Here is a 23,032-nt window from a genome sequence, read left to right as displayed (position 1 = left end):
CACAGATACTTTATTAGACTCTTGAAAAGCATCTTCGGTTTTGTTGTTAACAAAATTTGAATTTTTATAATCTGGAATCATCTGACTGACGTCGTGACTAAGAGTAAGTTTTGTTTTTGTGTCTGATACTTTAGAAAATATTTGAAGGTTTTAATGTTTTAAAGCACATTTTTGTTTACCATGAGTAAGATGTTATTAAGGTTGGTGAAACTTCACTCGACACGTGTAGCGAGTGGCTGGCAATCCCGTGTGCAGGGGGTGCGCCCGCGACCCCCATGACAAGATCAGGGAGCAGGTGAAGGAGATGGGCCAGCAGTTCTACACGCGCTACACGCAGCAGTCGGACAGGAACTGCCCCTCGCACATTGACTTCCCCCACAAGCGCCTCCAGCTGGGCGAGTCCCTGTACTACAAGCTGCTAGAGAACATCCTCGTGGACGAGCGCAAGAAGAAACCCCCCAACTTTGATTTCAGCGTGAGTGTAACGCTCGCTGCTCGTGGAACTGCGGGAGCGATCGAGCAACCATCCCAGCTAACAATAGTTCTTGGGAATCCCTATAAAATCAAAATTTTGTTGGTTGGGAATGGGAGGGGTGTAAATGACCAAAGGATTTTTGGGTATTATAAATCACCTCCCATTTACATAGAAATCCAAAAAAAAAATAAAGACTTGGTTCTGTTACATACCACAATTATTTTCAATATTCACATATGTGTAGTTAATAATCATTAATCAGATGGTTTAAATTTCTGAAGTTGCTAAAGAAATAACTAAGTGTTTATGAAACATGGTAGTTTTGCCACATACTGAAAACACTTAATATAGCATTGCACAGTGTACTTCGATAATTCACATTCCATTGGTCTTAGTTGGATACTGCGTGCCGGACTTGTGGTGGGGGGTGTTTCTGGATGACTAATCAGGGAAAGTCACTAATAAGTATTCATGTTTCGATAAAAATTCTTTTAGTAATCAAAAATCATTCTTGGATATTTTTTTCTGTCACATAAACATTGATTGGAACACTACATTGCATTTGGTTGTAAACTTTCTGGTTTTGTTTCATAGGGGCTGCTGGAGCAAGAGATTTTCCACCAGACTTTGTTTGCGTGTTCATTGGAGATTGTAATATATTCGTACAACTCTCACTGGACATTTCCCTGGATACTGGAAGTGCTGAACCTTGAGCCATATCACTTCTACAAGGTCATAGAGGTCATAGTACGTGTGGAGGACCAGCTGTCTCGGGATATGGTCAAGCATCTGAACCTGGTAGGTCTTCGCTGAAGATGCACAACTTCTTATGGCTAAATTAGTTTATTTTCAGCAGGTTGAAAACATTGTACATATCAGTAACAAAATCTTTGGTAGGATTTTTTTTTTATTTTTATTTTTTTTATTTTTTTATTTAGTCACATAAACAGTTGTGTCATACTTGTTTACTGCATCTCGGACAGGAAATTTTAACTAAATTTGGTATGTGCATTTTCAATGATGAAGTGCCCATGTTTCTTCTTGCACTATTATTGTTTTTGTTAAATTGTGCTTTTGATTTGAATTTTTGATGGCCATGGGGCCTTCAGACAAATGAATTGGGTGATCTGAACCAAAAGGTTTCATTAGTGTTTAGAAAATAAGTATTTCCTTCTCATAGCTATCATAGCAACAGAACATAAAAAAATGTAGCAATTAGTAGAAAAAAACAGGAAATGCTGTAATATTTTAATGCAGTTGAATAAGCTGTGAGTATATGACAAGACTGAAACCTGATTATAAAGTACCACACTATAAAGGATTTCTCACTTTAAAATAGGTATGTATTTTCAGGTCCAATAAGATGTTTTTACCATTTAGTAACAGTTCAGTTTAAAGTACAGTAGAACCCGTTTATAGTGAACCCGCCTATAATGAATTCCCGTTTATTGTGAATTTCCGTCTCGGTCCCGGCAAAATGATGTGAGGTTATGTATTAATTTATTGGATATAGCGCACAACTTTTGTCAATGTTGATACGTTTTCCCGTGTACCACGAACAAATTTTGCCGACATAATGCACATTTATCTCAAATATTTTCATATAATTACAAGTATTTTTCACAAAACGTCTATTCTGGATCACATTAACGTTTTTCCCGGCAATATGCTACTCGATTGTCCACTGTTCATATTATAAACAAGTCGTAATCGAGTGGCCTCGGTAGGCTACGTGTAGCCAGAAATGGTGATCAGTTTGGTGAAAATAAAAAAATAGTTTTCCCTGCATAGTTAAAGAATGGTCGAACGCGTGTACGTTTAATAAGTTATCAAAATTAAACATAAATTACCGCCACACAAATACGTATGTACATTATAGCAACAAATTCAATATTTTTCGTCTCATTTTTATCGTTCACGTTTCGGACATTTGATCGAGTAAGGTTCGTAAGACTACCACTAGATAGAACTCTGTGGACTAAATTTTTCCATAGAAAGTAAGAAATTTTCGTTCCAGCTTTAGCAACTGCGATACTAAATGATACGTAGTGATCTTTGATGCGCCAGACTCGTTATTTTTCGTTTATTTACTTTTGACGGTAAAAGAATTTTGTGTTATTAAGCTGCAAATGTGCTTCAATAAGAAATACGTACATAAAAAAGGGTGAAAAACGCGTTAAAAAACGTAAGGCATTATCTGTGCGAGATAAACTGGACATTATTAAAAAGGTAGACTCCAACCCCACTGTCCCGCACGTGTTAATATCAAAGGAACTGGGAATTGCAACATCCACATTAAATACAATATTAAACAAGCTTAACAATCTTCTTTCTCAAGCTGCGAATACGTCACAGAGTATTAAACGCCTGAAAAAAGGAAAATACGCCGATGTCAAAGAACCATTAATAGAAAGTTTGTACATGTGTAGTGTATTAAAAATATCTGCATTTGCTCATAAAACTGTTGCTTTGAGTATTTTCATTCGTTCTTTTCTTGGCTAAGGCCTATGTGTAGTTAAGATTATGCTTTTGAGTATGTATTGCCAATATAAAAGTTTTCCCAGATATAAAGTTTCCCCTCTATAGTGAACATAAAAACTACTCCCTTCAGATTCATTATAACAGGGTTCTACTGTATTTTCATTATTAAGTATGAAAAAGGTGGGTTTTTTTGCAGGTACTTTGAAATTAGATTCCACTGTAATAGTAGCAGGATATAATATTTTATAATGCCGCTCCACAAAATGGTTGGTAACCTCATCTGCTATTTCACCAGAACTGCTACGCCTGCCACGTGCTAGATTAGCATGCGGGGATCTCAACTCTGCCGAGCTTTAGGGTCGTCGTGTGTGCTGCAGATTGAAGAGCAGATCCTGGAGTCGCTGGCGTGGCGGGGGAACAGCCCGCTGTGGGAGAACATCAAGGCTTCCGGTCAGCTGGTGCCGAGCTGCGAGGAGGTCTGCCTGCCAGCCCAGCTCGATGACAGTTCTGCCAACTTGAAGCAGGCGGTGCGGCGTCTTGTGCTCGATGCAACACAAGGTGATAGTCCATGGGGTTATTCCTTAACTTACTTGTATGTCTGTGACTTTTTTTTTCCCTCATCATTGCAGCTCACCCTGAACTGATCTCAACATTGTTATGAGATTTTTTTTTAAGTCTTAATTATTAATTGGTTGATATTTTTATAGGTTTGTAAATTTGAGTTTGCATTTATTTGAATCTGTCAACATAGTTCTCTTCTATTAATAATTAGAGATGGGCCTATTACTCGAAAACTAGGGCCAAGTCGAGCGTGTAGGTAATGTCTAGTTTATTGTAGTCTGCACTACGAGACTCTACTGTCTTTGTCTTCTATAAATATTTTACATCTCAACTGGCATAAAATCATGTACCATTATTTTGCAAACACTTTACAGCATATTCTCATGTTAAAAATTTCGCAGTTTTTTTAAAGTCTGGTTAATTTTACATAATTTCACTGCCTGAAAAATAAAAGCTTATTCAGCTATTGTGTTTCATGACACTGGAAAGACTCCATTTTGGAATGTTCTGATGCACATCAGAAATTTGTAACACAGCAAACCAGCTACAAAAGTCAAATATTTTGTCTGGACTTTACGTTTACAACAGCAATCAATAGTATCGCGGTTCGACATAAATAGGAAAGTGTTTCACCATGTATCATCGTATATTTGACTATCTAGTAAAAAAATACAGATGGCTTTATTTTTGTCTACAGCAAAAGTTATTATTTGTTTTACGCACAATTTAAGTTTTTTTTAAAATTAAATTACATAAAAGAAATTCTTGTCCTGACATTTGAAAATCTTTGAGTATTGACTTTTTGAAGTCAGGACACTAGTTTCCAACCATAATGCCAGAACCAAAGTAAACATCGCAGTTCATCTTAAAATCTTGTCCTTAGCCACGGTTCCTTCCCAACATCCCTAGTCTGGGAATTGCGTCTCCATCTCCAGTGATCTTGTTGACGAGATGTTAAGCCCGGATGAATAAGTAATGCTGAGTGGGTACACTGAACTCCAAAGTCACGATGTTGCAGGCGGGGCCCCGCAGCTGCCTGTGACCTCGGCTTCCGACAGGTTCCAGTCGCCTGTTCCGTCTGGCCAGGCCAAGAAGAATCTGTTTGGAGACTCTGCGCTTCGGCCGAAAATAAAACCTGGTCAGTCTCTGCTGCAGCCAGCCAAGACCGTGTCTATTAACATACATAGTAAGTAGTCACTGTGTAGAGTCTTGACTAGTTTTGATATGTTTTAAGGCCTGCCTAGTCAAGGGTGTATTTGTGTTAGTGGGGCAGGATGACATGTGTTTTAGACCTTTCACTCTCATAAAAATAACAAAATATGAAAATGTAACTACTTAACCTTCCCTCAGTAATTCTTAAATACTTTTCTCAAACAGACACCACTTCAATATCTTGAGCAGTTTAAAATAGTGTTTTTTTCTGAAGTTCTGCGCACCGTGTGTGTGCCCGGGTAGATGGGTTTGTTAAGGGGCTGGGTGTAAGAAATCAAAAGAGTGGTAGATGGTGAGAACTGTAGAGATTGACAAATTAATTACTATGTGTAGTTTTTTCTGTTTCTATTATTTTTGCTAAATGCTTGCCATCATTCAATCGGATATATTAAGGCAGGTCCAACACATGCAGACATTACAAGAGATGTCACGTTCGCTAACTGGCAGGATAGTGGGCAAACAGGTACACTACAAAAGCAAAAAATAAGTGAGGCTATACTTAAATTTCTGAATAAATAAAACAAACAAAAATAAAATAGGCATTACACTTATATGAAAGTATTATTAGCTATAAATAACTAAGATTAATTCATCATATGTGCCAAGTAATTAAAATAATGAATACTATTAGGTTTCTACTTTAGACTTTGTTCACATTGTGTTGATTTTTTTAGCTCCTACGTGAATCTTTTTTTATTCATTAGAAGTGTTTTTTCTGGCTATTACGGAAAATAATGGATGATTGCAAGAAACTGATTCCTTGCGTTTAAAATCTATTTAGATGAATGGTTATTCATTTTATTAACTGTAACAAAGTAATAAATAAACAAATGATTATGTGTTTGTGGTTCAGTTGCCTGTTATTTTTCCAATTTGTGTTGTGTTAGCTTCATTGCTCTCCTGTTAGAAATCCTTGTGCATGAACATGAAGTGGTGTTGTCTAGCCATCGAAGGTGAGAATGGGCAGCGCTATATACCCGTATCGTACGTGCCAAACGCAGGGAGCGTCATAATACAGGCCCAGCCCGCTGGGGCAGTGCGGCCGGAGGCCACCGCCCAGGAGACGAAGCCCGACCAAACTGCCTTGCCTGCCAAACAAGATGGCGTCCCAGAGAAGAAGCCGAAGAGGGCGGGTTCCCTCGGGCTGTTCTTCCGCAAGGTGTGTTCATGAAAGCGTTTGTGTCACAGATTAAATTGTTCATGGTTAATTAGCAGTCACGGTCTAGGTATGATTTTTTTTTTGTTGTGTACAAAGCTAAATGACTCACGCTGATGCCAGTTTTGGGCACATACTGTATCCTGGCTAAACTCGCATTTAGGTTGACTATGTAAGTCAACTAACAATAGGTAAATGGGAAGGGAAAATTACAAAAATAAAATAAAAAATCTATTAAGCCATTTGGTTTTCAGTATTAATTAAACTTAACAATCTCTTTACTGTTCCTTGATTGTATGCCTTATTAACATGGCCAAAGTAATAGAATACGTAAGTATAATGTGGGAAGGTATGGTGGTTGTTCCTGAAGTACTGACGATTGCTTGTTTTTCCCATGTTGTGTGCAGTTCTACCACTTGGCATCGGTGCGCATGCAGGATCTGTGCATGCGGCTGGAGATCTCGGACAGGGAGCTGAAGAAGAAGATATGGACCTGTTTCGAACACACCGTAGTGGAGCACACCGATCTCATGGAGAACAGGCACCTGGACCAGATACTGATGTGTGCCGTGTACGTCATCTGCAAGGTGAGCGTGCAAAGCTAAGCAGATCCGGCCCGAAAGGATGGGTCTGACGTCATGGGCACATTAGGTATCACTATCAAAATTATAATATTAACATAAAACCATTAAAAACTTATTATTCTAGGAGAGACAGTTCATTTCACACCAGCTAGTCCATTAGTAACTTCAACTCATATTCAACCTGAATGATACTTCCTATTTGCCTATGTAATTTTACGATCAAACTCTTTCCGAAGTGGGAAGAATGAATAAAACAAGTAAGTCCCTTAGTTAAAAAAAAATTTGTAACTAATCAAAACTATTGTTTAAAAATTTTATTAATATAAATAATCTTTTTGCTTTTGTTATTTTTTTTTTATTGTAAGCCCTCGTGGACCCTCCTTCCCCATGGATTCCGGAAAATGCCCCACAGTCGGATTCAGAAACGCCCCACCCCTCCCCCTTCCTCCTGTTTCGAGCTTGATACGCCCTTGTCAGGTGTGGCTTCATCCGGAGTGCCGGGAAAGAAAGATACAAAAAACGGGCCAGGAAACATTTAAGTAAATTGTCCACATACACATTATCCAAACACAAATTGCTACACAGAATACGTTTAAAAAAAAATAAAGTTTAGCTCTATTTAACTAGGGATTTTTTTTCTTCTCTGTTTTTGGTATAGTTTAAGTAATATTGCTTCAGAGTAGCAGGTAATATCCGAACTCAGGCTGGTGGGATTCACTTTTAGTATCTTATTTACCTGCTTATGGGTCACACATTTTATGCCAATTTTTAGATTATAAAAATATAGTACGATTCCTATGAAGTTTTTCACTTTTGGTTTAAAAAAAAAATTTAAAATTGCACTGTGTGGTTGAATATGTGCATAAATAATCATTCTGTGTTGGTTTTTGATAAATATAATTTATTTAATTAATATATCTTGCAGTAGTGTGAAGCTCCAGGAAGAGAACAGTTATTCTACGTCTGCCGCTCGCGCTGTCGGTGCCGGCAAGTGAGTTTGCTGCACTGCACTGGCGTGGCGAGGAGGCGAGGAGTGGAAAATCTAAAAACAAACCAGCGAAAAAAGATTGTGTGTGGGAGTATGCGTGAGGTCATAAACGGTTCTCCCTCCCTCTCATTGTAAAGATTCCATGAACGGGCACCCTAGACAATTAATGTGTTTATCTCGACAGGTGTTTAATGCAACTGTACTCCAACATTATTGTTTTTGCTTGAGATTTCTTACACTTTTTACTGAACATTCCATGCATAACTGTAGCCATCATTGGTGTTTTGAAGTGCTTCTTTTACATTCCTCCAATCCTGCACAAGTTTGCCGGTAATGTGAGTGCTAGTTTTTATTATTATTATTACATATTTAAAACAGGACCTAACAAAGAGTAGCCTGACGCCTCTTCTCTCTCTGTGCCAAGAGAATTGGTACAAAATAAAATAAGGGACGGAAGGGAAAAAGGAGGGGTTTTTTTTTTTGTGCAGAAATTGGTGAGGTCTTAAATATTTCTTTTGGGGGGGGGGGGGGGGGGGGGGATGTGACCATATGACTGTCGCATAATACCCTATCCCGTAATAAACAAATAAGAACCTAGGATCAACACTATTGTATTTCTGATAGGCCAATAAGCTGAGACACGGTCACAAAGACTTCACTTGTATCCATGGAACTGTATCCATGGTGTTGTTACCCTTATTTGAGGGTGACCCTGTGGTGAAAATGTTAGATTTTTTTTTTCCAATAATTATAGGTGCATCCCATGTGCAGGGGCAACCCTTCTGGTAATTACAGTACATTAAAAAACAGTTTAAAACACTATCATTTTTTAAAAAATATGAGTGTATGGGTTGCTGGTTTGAGTGGCGAGGAGTAATGCCTCTGGTGGGATGCTCTGGGTCTGGTCAGTGGGCTGGGGATCAGCGTGTGTTCCACTCGCAGGTGTCCCAGGTGGAGAAGACCTTCACGGATATCATGCGGTGTTACCGGCTCCAGCCGCAGGCGGCGTCCCACGTGTATCGCAGCGTCCTGCTCTACCCGAACAAGCGGCTGGAATCCGGTGTGTCCAGCGACTCTTCGCCGTCCACGGTTGAGAACGACGCTTCTAGAGGTAGGCGCAGTGTCACTTCTGTGCTGTCTGCGTGAAATGAGACATGGGAAATTAATGATTAATACATTTTCTCTTTTTTTTCAAGGCAATTTTTGGGATGCATATGCTAAAGATATACCGTATTTACTCGTGTATAGCGCGCCCTCGTGTATAGTGCGCACCACGATTTTTGCAACAAATTCCAATAAATAAATTTTACTAACATTTTGTGGTACCTGATTATTAAAATTGATGTGTGGTGATGCGTCAGGAAAATACTTAAAGTCTGCTGTGTAGACGGAAGATAATGAAGCGCTGTATCGTCACAACTGGTACTTGGTTGGTTGGGAGGGAGGGAGGGAGGGAGGGAGGGAGGGAGGGAGGCGTGCCGCGCTACGTTGCTAAGCTGGCGCGGAGAACTACATGACTCACCGGTCGCTGCTGGGACGAGGAATGGAGGAAGCGAAGAAATTTGCCGGGGGGGGGGGGGGGGGGGGGGACTTTTTTTAATAGCTTCTGAGCTGGCTTTCTGTAAAGGGGGGGAGGTCTAAAAATAAACAAGAGACCATGATGTGCGAGCTTGCGCGCGCGCGCACGTGTGTGTGTGTGTGTGTGCTGTGAGCGTGTGCGAGAGACCAGGTTGTGAGTGTGTGTGTGTGTGTGTGAAAGAGAGGCCTTGTTGCTTGTGCGTATGTGTGGGGGCTGGCCAGAAACGTCACCCGTCACCCGGCAGTTAACGACTTCCACTCCTCCCCCCCCCCCCCCCCCCCCCCCCCCCATACTTTTTTTTCTGTGTATAGCGCGCATCCTTATTTTTTTCCTTTACTTGAGGGGAAAAAAGGGCGCGCTATACACGAGTATATACGGTATATTTTTTCATACGTCTCAGTAATCTAGCTTGCTGATTTTTTAATCTTATTTGTATCTGTAGCATTTCTTCTTTGGTCTTTGTCTTATGTACTGTGTACAATTACATAAACTATTCCACGGATGGAATTTAAATTATGTGGAATCCTACAGTAAGTTAGTACCACGACGTCGCTTACTGGTGTTCGATACTAAATCTATGCATCTATCTGAAGTTCCACCATGTCAGTTCCCGATGTAGGATAACGGGAAAACTCAAGACATTCAAGTGTATTTCGTAGCACTAATATTAATATTCTGACGACTAGTTCAACTCAACGTTTCCAACACTGCTACCCTCGACGAAGTTTATGACTGGTTCATAAATACTTATTTCACTACATAGGTTTTATTTTCTGTAATTTTACAATGTTTATTCTTATTGCACTGTTTCTTGATGTCTATTCTTTATGATTGATGACCTATAATAGAAGCTGTTTACAGGTCTATAAAAGTTTATGCGGCCCTAGTAGCACAAACAAATATTTATAAATTAAAGATTTTATATAAATAAATAAACATAATATTCCTATAAGTACCCTTATAAGTGCAGTAGTGCACTTTATAAACTATAAGAAATTACGAACTAAATTAATTATTTAATTGATGATGAAATTCAGCACTGCCAACCAAAATAATGTTGAGTATGAAGTTGGTTGTAAGCATGTAAATTATATGTTCAAAAATCCTGGAAATGCTGTTATGTTTTCCAGAGTAAAGAACAGCATTAATGTAAATAGTATGTACATATATCTAAAAGTAAATAGCTCATGTTAAATATTTTATTGCCTGTACCGTGTTATTTACTACATACAATAATAATGGACTAAACCTCGTAGTACAAGTTCCTAATAATGATAAATAGTTAATCAGGGATAGTTCTGAACGGATCAGTGCCATGAGAAGGAGGTGCAGCTGCAAGTGCTGTGTAGAGACACGGCCTGGCAAGCACGTGCCCGGTGTGTGCAGATGATCGGGTGAGCTCGTCCGGCACGCTCCCGGTCAGCCAGCCCCCGAGCGCCCCGCCCACGCCCACCCACCTCGCCGGCACCGCCAGCAGCTTCGAGTTCGGCCACCGCGGAGACCTCATCAAGTTCTACAACACCGTGTTCGTGCAGAAGCTGCAGACCTTCGCGGTGCGGCTCTCCACCCGGGGCGTGCAGGTGCTTGCCCGCCTGGTCCAGGGGTGATACGCGCGACGCTCGCTCCCAAGTAGCGCTCTTGTCTTCTCGTAGTGTTGAGACGTGACGATAACATTATATGGCGGAACAATGAGGGTAAAAGGTGTATTGTAGATCGCTTGGGTGCTTTCAATGATCCGGATGGTTCGTGCCTTAAAAGTATTCCGGAAACACGTGTTTTTAGCAATTTTCAATCGCCTGAAAATACATTTTTAAAAACAAAATGTGAAAACAGAACTTCTCGTCCGTCCTCTGTGTACTCTTTAAGTGCTTTTCGTAAACAGACCCCACTCTTGATACCTTGAAGAAGTTTTTAAATTGTGTGGTTTTATTTGAAGCTGTGCACACCGTATGTGTGTGCTCAGGTCGGCGGGCTCTTAAGATATTTCAGTTTTGAGTAGAGTCAATTCTGTCCTAATTCTCGTTAAAAATTCAGTTACTGGTTCTCGTTATGATCATGTGTATGGCAGGTTTTTTTTATTTGTTTGTTTGTGAGAAGTGAAAAATACTGTATTTACCTGAAAATACTGAAACCCTGAATATAATGCAACCCCAAACTTGTTTGATGATGGTTTTTAAACTAAGCTGTTCCTATCACTGTAAATTCACATCTTTCAGCCCTAAAAAAAACAATTTTGCAATTGTAATGGGACTCTTAATTTTAGGTTAAATACTCTATCTTCTAAAGAGTTAGTTGAGTCAAATATTGATTCATTTTGTATAAATATGTATTTAATTCTTAAAAGTTGGATTTTCAATTGTGTCTCAATTTTCGAAGATATTCCTGATCTTGTCTCATTTTGTCTCAAATTAAAAAAAAATTCTTCTTGCATAGCTTTAAAAAGAAAAATTTTATTATTATTTTTAAGGGGAAAAAAACTCTCATGTTTTTTGTTGCAGCCAGTAAATGTTACCTTGTCTCCTATCCCACTGGGTAAGAACCAGCCGGTGTCGCCCTGCCGGAGGGTGTCGGACAAGCATCCAGTGTTTATCCGCTCTTTAGAGCAGAAGATGCTGCCCAGCTCTCCGACGCAGCCCCTTAGCTATTGCTTCAGCAGAAGTCCGGCCAAGGTGAGTGCTGTTTTCTAGCATGTAGAAACACCTGTTTCGTGAAGACAGTACTAATCGCACCGAGGCGCGATTTTCTTTTGTGACTGCTGCTAGCTGTTGTAAAAGAAGCCATTTTATTCTTGTTTTACTGGAGAAATTGATACCTGAAAAGCTCTCTTGACTGCAGTTTACGAGGTATGATAAACAATCAAGGTAAATGAATTTTTATAGCAGCAACTGCTGATGCTACAGCTATTTGTTAGCCTGATGGCCTGATCCATTGTTGACAGGGGAAGCATCATGATGTCAAGCTAACAACTTGCATTGTGTGCATGTTGTTGAATGCTTATGATTGTTACACACTACAGCGAAACCCCTTATTTACGTTACCGTTATTTACGTTTTCCCGTTATTTGCACTATATTCTTCAGGTCCCGTTTGGTTCCCATATAGTCCAATACAATACTTTCCCGCGAATTACGTCTCAAAAATCGAATCAATCCCGCTATTTACGTCACGAACAACCATAAACAACCAGAAAATACCGTGGAGCTAGTAGGCAATGAACATTTTAAATAGCAAAATATACATATTTTATAACATGAAAAGTTGCTTTTATTTCTAAACATGTAATAATTTAAGCCTAGGCGTGTAAAAGTACGAGTAATTATAGCAGGAGACAATCTAAAATGCACGAGGGAAAAACGTAAACTCATGAATGTACAAACATGGCTGCTTGTAAGTTCTGATACTGTATTTATGTCACAACTTAGCCGAAATACTGGTACGAGACATAAACTTCACAAGATAAAATGAGCGGTGTCTTGGTAACTGTTTTATACGTCTTTTATAATTTGGGAAGTATTGTACAGTTGACGCCATATTTTTTAAACTAACCATTTATTTCTGGGGATCGTAAATAATTAATTATTGGTATCAAGACATCATGATAAACGTAAACTTGAACATGTCACGGCAGCGAGAAAACTGGTGCGTATACCAATAAACTGGTATTAGAACTGGATAAAATTGGTACACGGGAGGTGGAGCTTATATTTTTTTCCGCTAAGCTCGCATCTATTGGTTGGCGGCTGATGGCGTCATGAGTCTGGGCGGAGCATAGAGTGCGCATGCGCCGCCGCGTCGTTACAGCAGCTGACCGAGTACAATGACCTTTCTCCGCGTTTGGCGCGCTATTGACGGTAAATATTCATCAATTTGCGGCCTTTTCTTAAAAAATTTTTTACTGTGAGCAATGTGTATGTAGCCCGTATTTGTTATAAACCCTGCCGGTTGCAACTGTATTTATAATTTGGAGAGGCAAATAATCTCCTTGAACAGCCAAAAAAGCAAGCAGAAGAAAATTTCAAATTTATTTTTTAGGAAGTAATCAGAAAAACATTTTGGCTTTCATTCTTTTTTTATTTTTGTCAAATGTGGTAAATTAATAATTGATTAAATACTAAAGTAAAATTTGTTGTTAGTGTGTTTGTACCTGCATTGTAGTATGTGCTATTAAACAAAAGGAAAAAAATTCTAAATAAGGTAAACTGTACTCCTTTTTATGCTTTTCCCTTTATTTACACTTTCCCGCTTTTTACACTTTTTTACTTTGTCCCCATGAAAAGTGCAAATAAGGGGTTTTGCTGTAGTTCTGTTGGCTACACTGCCATCTTTTGCATGTGTGTCCCATGGTCAGGTAGATTTCTATCACAGTGAAGGACTTCAATTAGCAATTGTTATGTTCTCTGGAGAACATGAAAATAAAGGAGAATTTTTGCAAGTAGACTTGAAAAAGATGAACAAAAAAGAGATTATGTGTACAAAAATGACACTTGCATATGTTTAATTTTATTTTGAGAAAATGAACTCTTAGACTCGATGTGTTTCATGTATTAGATTGCACTGCTGATGTCGTGAATTATACTAATTTTAACATTAATCAATATTTATTTCTGATTTCTCCATATATTTATCCTTGATTCATCATCCCGTTAAAATATTAGCATGTTTAATGTATAAACCAATCTTACTTTGTTATAATAGTGTTTTATTGGAAAAATTATCCTTAACCCGTCATTGGTCGCATTGTAAAATGTTACACCAGTGGTCGCGCATGAGCATTTTGCTCACAGACTTAATTTTACGATTAGAGTCATGCTTAACCACTTTTAAAAGGCCAAATATTTTTACTTATTGCAAATGAAACAACTCTGCTTGTTTAAATTATATTTTATATTATTATCACATAATTTTTAATTTTTTTTTTTACATAAATCATCATCACAATAAACTATTTGGCTGTATAGTGAGTTTCCTTTGTCCGGCCTACGAATACATCAACAATAAATGCAATAGTTTTGGAAGCAACAGAAAATCACACATTATTCACAATTTCATCATTTTCTAGCACAAAAATTATTAAATCTACTGAGTCCTTTGAGAGCACACTAATTTATTGTTATACATTTGAGACTATGACTAATAGAACACACATTATGCAATAGAGTATTTCTACATCAAAATTAACTGTTTTAATGGAAATTTACATTTTCTAACACCTAACTTTATTAGGATTTTTCAACATTATCTTGGTCAAAATTTTGATCATTGGCGGCTGCTTGGTTTTCAGGTGGTAACCACTCCGGCAACCATGGTGGAACTTCTGTAAATAGAAAGCACGGAATATATATTACATTACTGAAAATTCTAGTCAAAAATAAAATAGAAACGTAAAACTATGGAAAGACTACAATTACATATCTTCCTCTGGAAGTGCTTTTCCAAAATTATAAAATCTTGTCTCACTTCTATCCAAATTCAGCTTTTCAGCTTCCGTATTCAAAAGTAATTTCTTATTTTATACGAAAATCAACAATTTTGTGACAAAATGTTAATATTTACTATAATTGATATTAATTTATGTTTTATGTAATATATGTTTTTTTTTGTATTTTCAAAAAAATATTTATTATTATAACATAACTTACCTGTTATGGAACATTCAGCGATTTGTTGAAGAGCCAAAGCCACAATTTTCTTCCCCCGATTCATTTCAATAAGTAATACCACGAAACATTAGATTTAGTCTCACGAGAATATATGCCACTACTAAAGACAGAACTTTGCAAACCGAACAGTCGTCACAAGTGTAGCAATGCGACTGGTCGCACTGTGAGCAAACTGCTCATGCGGCGTGCATGCCTGTAAGCGATATCTTATATCAAGGCCAAGTATCAGTTACATCCTGTCAGCCACCTAGTGACTTAAGGGGCCTCCCTAGTAGCATCAGAAGTTAGCGGAACACTATGTTTTTAAAATAATGATGGGACTTTATTAATCGACACTACGAATCTGAAAATTTTTCACCCACGAGAAGATAATACACGAATTGTCTGTATACTTTTACATTTTTGTTTTTTTTCTATCAAAATATGAAATAAAAAATCACCAACTTGTCCAACTTTGGGGCCATTTTATACTGCTTAGGAGAATGACAGAAAAAAAGTACAAGTCTAGAAAAAAAGATAATTTTTTTCTGAAGAAATTCATGTATTTAAAACATATAGTCATCGCTTTGAATTCCGAGATATCTTTTCCACAATTTCCGCAAATCCTGAAAGTTTTCCACCGTCTCGTGCTGCCGCTCGGCGAAGCCAGCTCGCAGGCCACACAGCTCAGGTAGCCGGGTGGAGGAACACGTGGCCGGAGGGGAGGCAGGCTACCTGTGTGTGCGTGCGTGCGTGAGAGGGAGACAACCCACTACCGGCACCGGTAAAAGATAATCCCGTGACCGAAAGAAATTCTCAGAATTGCTTTTAGTGTGCCTCGCCACAGTACCATGTGCTCGACTTACTCTGTGACTATATTCGTGTATCTCTAAAACATTGCTTTTGTTTAAACTACAAATATCCTAAAGCTTACCATACTAGATCATGTATTACGAAATAAAGTATTGAAACTAATCAATCAACACATTGAAAGTTGTCCTACAAACTATTTATTGGTGGCTTTACAGTCTCGCTAGCTAATTCGACAAAATTTATATTTAATTTTTAACATGAAAATACACTTCATTGTTTTTCCTTTTATTTTTAATAAAAATTCAAGAAACAATTATTATACCACCCAATATTTTTTAAAATTATTTTAGTTTTCCAAAATAATTTTACACATCTTACAATGCCGGGGAAAAATTTTATACTGGTATTAACCAAATGGTTAACTATTTACAAAAGTTTTCATACTTAAAAATGTAGGTTTTATATAAAATGTATTTTAAATTAAAAGAAAAATCGTATTTTGAAAACTAAATGTCATTTTGCTATGCTTTATGGTTAGATAGATATCTGATTGCCTGCACTGTTTTAAAAATGTTCATGGGATGATATATAAAAAAATAAAAACTAGGGAAGTTCTATATTAAATAAGCTAGTCAGAATTATGTAAATGTTCCTCCTGGCGCAGGAATCACGAGGAGGATTGAAGATGAGGTCAGTGACCGATCGCTCACATATGTAGTTATGGATGGTACGTTATTAATTACAAAATTCAAAAACCATTTTGAAGTTAAAAAGTATAATTAGTGGCAATGTTTAATAAAGATGACGTAAATTTTCAGATAAACTTATTTCTACAGCTCAATTAATTAATAAGGGCAGGAAATAAATTTTTTACAGCAATTATACAAAATTATTAAAAAAATTTAAACCACAATTAATTTATCCAAAAACCAAAATTAAGTAAATATTGCCCACACATTACAACATCCACGAAAGAACCTTGCAAATTATTTTTGTTATATGCATTATTTTGCATTCAAGTTCTTTATTTTTTTATACTTCACCTACTTATAATTGTTACATATTTGGCACATGGTCCGTCACGCCCAATTAAAGGGCCTGAATAAGTAGAACGCGTTTCTGATCAAATTGCACGCCTGTTACTTTACCTGCAACCCGGAGCGGTGTGAAATAAATGATTGTACATTCGTGACGTTGGCAATCAACTTAAATATTTATGAGTTAAAACCAAACATAACTATAACGGATAATCAAAGAAATTTGGAAATTTTGAAAGCTTGTTCTGTTTTTATATAGTACACAAAGCAGTTAAACCATAAATTATTTGTTGTTGAAAAAAAAAAAATCTTTAACCTTTCATGCTTTTTTTCATTTATTTTTATTACCAGATATTTCCGTTTACGTAATAATTATATATATAACAATATAGCAATCTAGAAAAAAAATTAAGGTAGCCTTATTCCAAATATGTTCTGATAGACGTTAGTTAACTAAGAATATAAATTCGCTTTACAACCACAGCTTGTACACAAGTAAAAAAAAAACATGGTTCTACTTACAGGCCGTATTGAACGTAGGGTAGGTTTATGACAAATACAACAGCAATAAACATATGGCTGAGTCTGCTTTCATGTACACTTTTTTTTTAAGTTATCACTTTTAAAGCGGGTAAAGGGTACCTATCAAGTAGCTTAGCATTACCCAAAGTGAATGTCGTGCTCCAGAAAATGTTCGAACTATGTAATATTTGTATCACTGTTGCGTTACAGACCTGCAACGTTTTTCAGTGCGCGATGTCACTCTCATGTAAAAATATGTCGTGTTTAGCGCAAACGTGTTCGAATGAATCCACATCGAGCTGCCAAAGAATACCTATCGATGTCGGCAACATACATAAGTATACAAACCAACGTTTACAAGTGTATTCATACGTAAGTATAAAACTGGCGGCGGGCCATGATGCAGTTGGTTCTTCGCGTACAGTCCACTGACGGGATAAGAAGCGTCAAAGATCTTATATGGCTATTCTGTAAACTTGTATGTCATTTCACTGCCTGCTTTAGACAAACAACATCCATTACTTTTAGCTTTGGCTTGAAAAGAATTACTCCGGCCGGCTTTCTTATATTACTTATTTCAGCTCCTCGTGCGACCAGTGTGTATACCTAATTTGTCCGCGGCCTTATCTTTGGGTGAAAGTTATTTGTAAGGGAAGTTGTATCGGTAATGTTCATCATGTATTACATAACAATTCGACTTAGATACGCACATGTGTTTTTAAAATATATGTTTAATAACTTGCAATACAAAGTATGTGTTGAATTTCATGTATTGAATTTTTTTTTACATTATGTACGAACATAATAATCACAATATTTCATGAGAAATTTTTAAAACATTTTACAAAGTACAGTGAAACCTCATTAATACAAACCTGAAGGGGAGTAAAATATTTCAGTTTGTAATAACGAGGTTCATATTAATGAGGTTCTTGAGCCAATAGGTAGAATAAGAACTCGATAAGAAATATTGAATTCCTACATGTCAGAGCACTAAAAATGTGGAATATTATTATTGTAATAGAAGCCAGATATTGACATGCACACTAACAAAATACACTTAGAAGCAATTTTAATAGTTTTAATAAAATATACTATAACAGACTGATAATTAGTATACATATACGTATGTATGTATTCTTATTTAATTTGCTTCCAAAGTTTTGACAAAAATGATTAACATTTACCGTACAGTTAATTGCTGTTGAGTGTATAGCAATTCTTATGCAAAGTATGCAAGATATATTTACATAGGTTTAAAAAAATCATTAATTTTTTTCTGGACACACTTATCTCTGTAAATATCATTTACAGCAGAACATATCTTCTCAAATCCTGCAATCAAGTCAATTGGCACATCACTTGCAGCAAGTACATTTTCCAGTGTACGCAAAGCACTGATTGTGTCACTTTTGCTTGGAAGTTTATGCACTACCTCACCATTGTCGTCATCACCATCATTATCCTGACTTGTACCACCCTCACAAAGTGACTGTACAGCGTCAGCCGTTGGTGTTTCCTGTAATCCTCGTGAACCAACAAGATCTTCTGCAGTTAATCTTGCACTGGTGTACACACTGTCATCAATATGAACAAACTCATTGAAGTCATTATCAACTTGCACATGTTCTTTTAACTCTTGCCAATCCTCTAAAGGTTGATCACAGTCAGGTTCTTCAACAGTTTGCTGGCCAAAACCACTTTTTGCAAAGCAATGCACAATTGTCTTTTGGCTGATGCTGTCCCACGACATGGCTATACTGCGGATAGCATCCAAAACTGACCATCTAGGAAGCTCAGTCTTTCCTTTTTCACACTGCCTGATAAGGTATTTCACCAAGCGCTGTCTGTAGTTTCTTTTCAAGCACTGTATTATACCTTGGTCGAGTGGTTGTGTCACACTTGTTGTATTTGGTAGCAAGAAGAGTAAGGTAATGTTTTCCAACTTCATACCATGAGCAGTATGTGCAGCACAGTTGTCCAACAATAACAAAATTTTGTGATTTAGAGTCGCCATTTTCCTGTCCAATTTTAACAACCACAACTGGAAAATTTTTGTGGTGACCCAAGCCTTACTGTTTGCCTCGTAATCTACTGGCAGGTTTTTTGCTGCAACATCTTTGAAACATCTTGGCTTGGCAGACTTGCCAATAACCAAGGGTCGAAGTTTAGTACTGCCATCTTGATTACAACACAGTAGAACTGTAATACGAACTTTACTGTGTTTACCGCCATGGCAGTTTTCACCTTTTACGGTTAGAGTTTTATTGGGCAACAGATTGTAAAAAAGCCCTGTTTCATCCATATTAAACACATCTTGTGGTGCAAATTTACTTACGATGGACTGTACTGACTGAAGCCAGTCACTCGTTGCTGTTTGGTCGACAGCTGCAGATTCGCCACAAATGGATTTTGTGGCCAAATTATGCCTATCTTTGAAGCGTTGAAGCCATCCGTTGCTGCAATGGAAATCGTCAATTCTGAGTTGCAGTGCCAGCTGATCAGCCTTTTCTTGGATAATAGGCCCGGAAATTGGAACTCTGGCGGCGCGCATTTGATGAAACCACTCCAGCAGTTTGGCCTCTAATTCGGAATGTTTACCGACGCGCATCCTTTTCTTAGTTTGATTACTACCTTTCCTGACCGCTTCTTCTATTTTATCTGCTTGCTTTAGAATTGTACTTAAGGTTGATTTTGATATACCAAACTCTTCAGAAAGTTCTGTTTTCGTTTTTTCACCCTGACGAACTGAATTTATTATCTTAATTTTCGTCTTCAATGCAATTTCCTTGCGTTTACGTTTTGCCTCCATTTTTATGTGTGTACGTACAAATTCTAAAGTTTAATAAAATTCTCACGAGATAATTCACTTAAACTTTCATTACAACGTACACAAATATTAAACATGTTAGGCGTAACATATATTTTGTTTTTATTGGTCCGGCACAGATTCATGTATACAAAGGAAGTACAAAATCGAACGTAAATACCATCCCACGTGAAGTTCGATATATCGAATATTGTACAAACGCTAGTGATTTCTGAACATATCGAACACACGAACGAGTGATTTTGAAAACATAGAGTTAAAAACACACTTCGGACACTCAGGCGGGGCCGTATCTTTGTGGTAATCTTTGGTTCGTATTAAACGGTAAACATGACTGTTTGTTTATACGGACGGGAATTGTTATTGTTCGCTATACATAATAACGAGAATTTCGTATTAACCAAACAAATCTTCATTGTGTTTAATGGGCATATTTCACGGGGAAATAGTAATAGGTAATATTAACGAGTCATTCGTAATAAGCGGGATAATATTAACGAGGTTTCACTGTAATCTCTAATTTCTTCCACACCTCATGGTTAACCTTACTATTTTATTTCATGTTTAAGTTGATTTAAACTGTTTGGAATCATAATATGACGGACAATGAAGAATATTAGTTTCAGTAAATTTTATGAGAGGATTTACTTATTACATTAAATATACCTCAATTTTTACCTCAAAGGAAAATAGTTGCATATAATTAAATGATAAATATTTGTTTCCCATTAATATAGTTTATGAACATAACTTATTGTTATAATACCTACATTAGTTAAATTGTGTTTTTGTAATGCTCTCCTATTTCAGTAAAATTTTTGGGCAAATTGAATAGCATATAGTCGATCTTTAACATAAGCTTTTGGAATACATAAATATAATAAATTATGTTCTCGTGATTTTAACAATTAAATATTTCTTCGCATGAAAAAATTAATTAACTAAAAAATATTTCAGTAATTTATACTTAAGGACAAAAAAATTTTATTTTTATAAAATAATAATATTGTATGTATGTATACTTTTCTGAAAAAAGTAGATTCAAGAAAACAAATTTTCTTTTTTTAAATTTTGTTCTTGAACTTACTTGACAAGCGATATTGAACTTCAACTTTATACTTTCGGTATAGTACTTATCGATTTATTTTCTCCAAACGGGAATTAAAAGTAAAGAATAAATAACATTTTCCTCTATAAATATTGCAGCCGTATACTGAAAAGTTTAACTTTCCTTTATTTGCATGACGCGGAGCTCCTAACTACACAAAATTTTTGTTATTTATTTTGAACGTTGTATTTATGTTTCCTTACAAACTTAAATGAACCCCTTAACATTTAATTTCATCAAAAGTTATACAATATAAGTATCAAGTTAAAATATTTTTAAGTGTAGTTGTGGCTATTTTGTTGTTGAAAATGACACTCTTAAGTTTGAATGAAAGTGAGATATGATAAAATTATATTTGTAGTTAAAAACAGATAATTCATTTCAAATTCAATCTTTTGTTACATGCATATTTCCAAATAAATTTGACAATATATTAAATTCTATGCATTTGAATCTATTCGTATATTCTGCAGCATTAATTCCTATAAGCAAATACTTATTATGTACAATGTACTTTTAGTCCTGTCGTATAGTTATGCAAAAAATTGTATCAAAAGTATTGTTTCTTCTATGCGGTTATGGTTTAAAAAGAAAAAAAAGTAATTTAATTTATTTTTAAATTCGGTTGTCAGTAAGAACACGTATTTAGTGTAATACGACATATATTATTCTGTTTATTAAAACATTACTATCGATAACTCCATTTTAGATTTATCTGTCTATGTTATATTTCAAATTGATTCTTTTTCTTCGGCTTATGACAGCAGCAAATTTTGTTTTATCGCATATGTAATGTTTTTATGTTTTGCATATTATAATTAATGAGTTAGTATTGTTGGCGGGTGAGGCTTTTTCACAAATGGACGCGTTCTTGGCGGCTAGCAGGTAGGACGCGTGTATTACGCAGGCTGGATAGGGAAGTACGACTGCGGGCGAGCTCCATGATAGAAGCAACGTGAGTAGTATCACTCGGCTATTTGTATAGGTTGGGATAGCTGTGCGAATGGTAGAACAGATCACGGGACTATGGTGAGGAAAAAGGTCCCAAGCTCGACATCCCGACGATGAGACCGTTTACGAACTGTCGATGGATCATCAGGAAAGTTAACAACTTCTTCAGAAACTTGAGTCCCTCTTTCAAAATTCAGTTTAATACCTGGAGATGACTATATTCGGTGTTCTACCAAGCGAAGCATACTCTTAATTCATTACTAGTTGATGTTTAATATTTTGACGCCAAATTAAATTGTGAATCAGCTTACTTTGCTCATGCCAGGTTTTACAAGTTTTGTCAAAGTTAATTAAATGAATAAAAATTGTGTCCCTTTGTTACTGGCTACCCGCAAGAAATTATCATGGTGAATAATAATAATTTTAAGTCGACATGTAATATTTTGATTTTTATGGGATTGTGTTTTGGTAATGGTGTGTGTAACTGTCTTGTGTATTTTATTACATTCACTTCACGTAACGAATTGTCTGAACGTAATGTTATTGTTTGTTTTAATATTTCGTTTTATTGAACAAAGATACATAGTTTGCCACTTCGAGCGACTACAGAAATGACAATACAATTAGTTTACAGTGTTCCAAACATTTTAGTTTCCTCTACTGTACATGGGGGGAATATTTTTTATGTTATGTTTACTGAAACCATTTTACGCGCTAAGTGAGATGTTGCGATTGAGTAGAAGGGAAAATATGTCATAAAACCCTGCGTAATGTTATGAATTCCATTCATTCGTTTACTCTGTGATCCGGAGGGTCTAATGTTAAGACTGAATACATGTGCACTTCCTCTATGTAGAGTGGCTTCATTGAGATGAAAGCAAAGCTCACGTTGATGAAATACTTATTAATTAAAAAATTAAAATGTTGTTTTATGCTTCAATTTCTGTTAGTGTCGTACACAGATTAAAAATGTAATGCAGGGTTCCTCAGTTTTATGTATATTGAAATTTGCTCATGTGTAGAGTAGTTATTAAAAGCATAAAAAACATATATGACGAATTGTTGTGTATTATTTCCATTAGGCGTGACCATGAAAA

The 23,032-nt window shown here is 36.6% G+C and overlaps 1 protein-coding gene across 4 annotated transcripts in view; it reads left to right on the top strand.

Annotated features, from left to right (window-relative positions):
• Window positions 1–23,032, top strand: part of LOC134532858 (retinoblastoma-like protein 2) — a 56,755-nt gene that overhangs the window by 26,509 nt on the left and 7,214 nt on the right. Inside the window, exons 9-17 of one of the 4 annotated variants that reach the window (XM_063369854.1) lie at window positions 256–475; window positions 1,070–1,273; window positions 3,334–3,514; window positions 4,536–4,703; window positions 5,674–5,888; window positions 6,293–6,472; window positions 8,400–8,568; window positions 10,423–10,616; window positions 11,535–11,705. In XM_063369854.1, the coding sequence (XP_063225924.1) occupies window positions 256–475; window positions 1,070–1,273; window positions 3,334–3,514; window positions 4,536–4,703; window positions 5,674–5,888; window positions 6,293–6,472; window positions 8,400–8,568; window positions 10,423–10,616; window positions 11,535–11,705 (1,702 nt within the window). The remainder of the gene's footprint in view (window positions 1–255; window positions 476–1,069; window positions 1,274–3,333; window positions 3,515–4,535; window positions 4,704–5,673; window positions 5,889–6,292; window positions 6,473–8,399; window positions 8,569–10,422; window positions 10,617–11,534; window positions 11,706–23,032) is intronic. The other 3 variants (XM_063369855.1, XM_063369853.1, XM_063369856.1) reach the window with 3 other exon arrangements.

The sequence above is a fragment of the Bacillus rossius genome, chromosome 6 (assembly GCF_032445375.1).
Source record: "Bacillus rossius redtenbacheri isolate Brsri chromosome 6, Brsri_v3, whole genome shotgun sequence".
NCBI lineage: Eukaryota > Metazoa > Arthropoda > Insecta > Phasmatodea > Bacillidae > Bacillus > Bacillus rossius.
The sequence above is the reverse complement of the archived record's forward strand: the minus strand, read 5'-3'. Positions and strand labels throughout refer to the sequence as shown.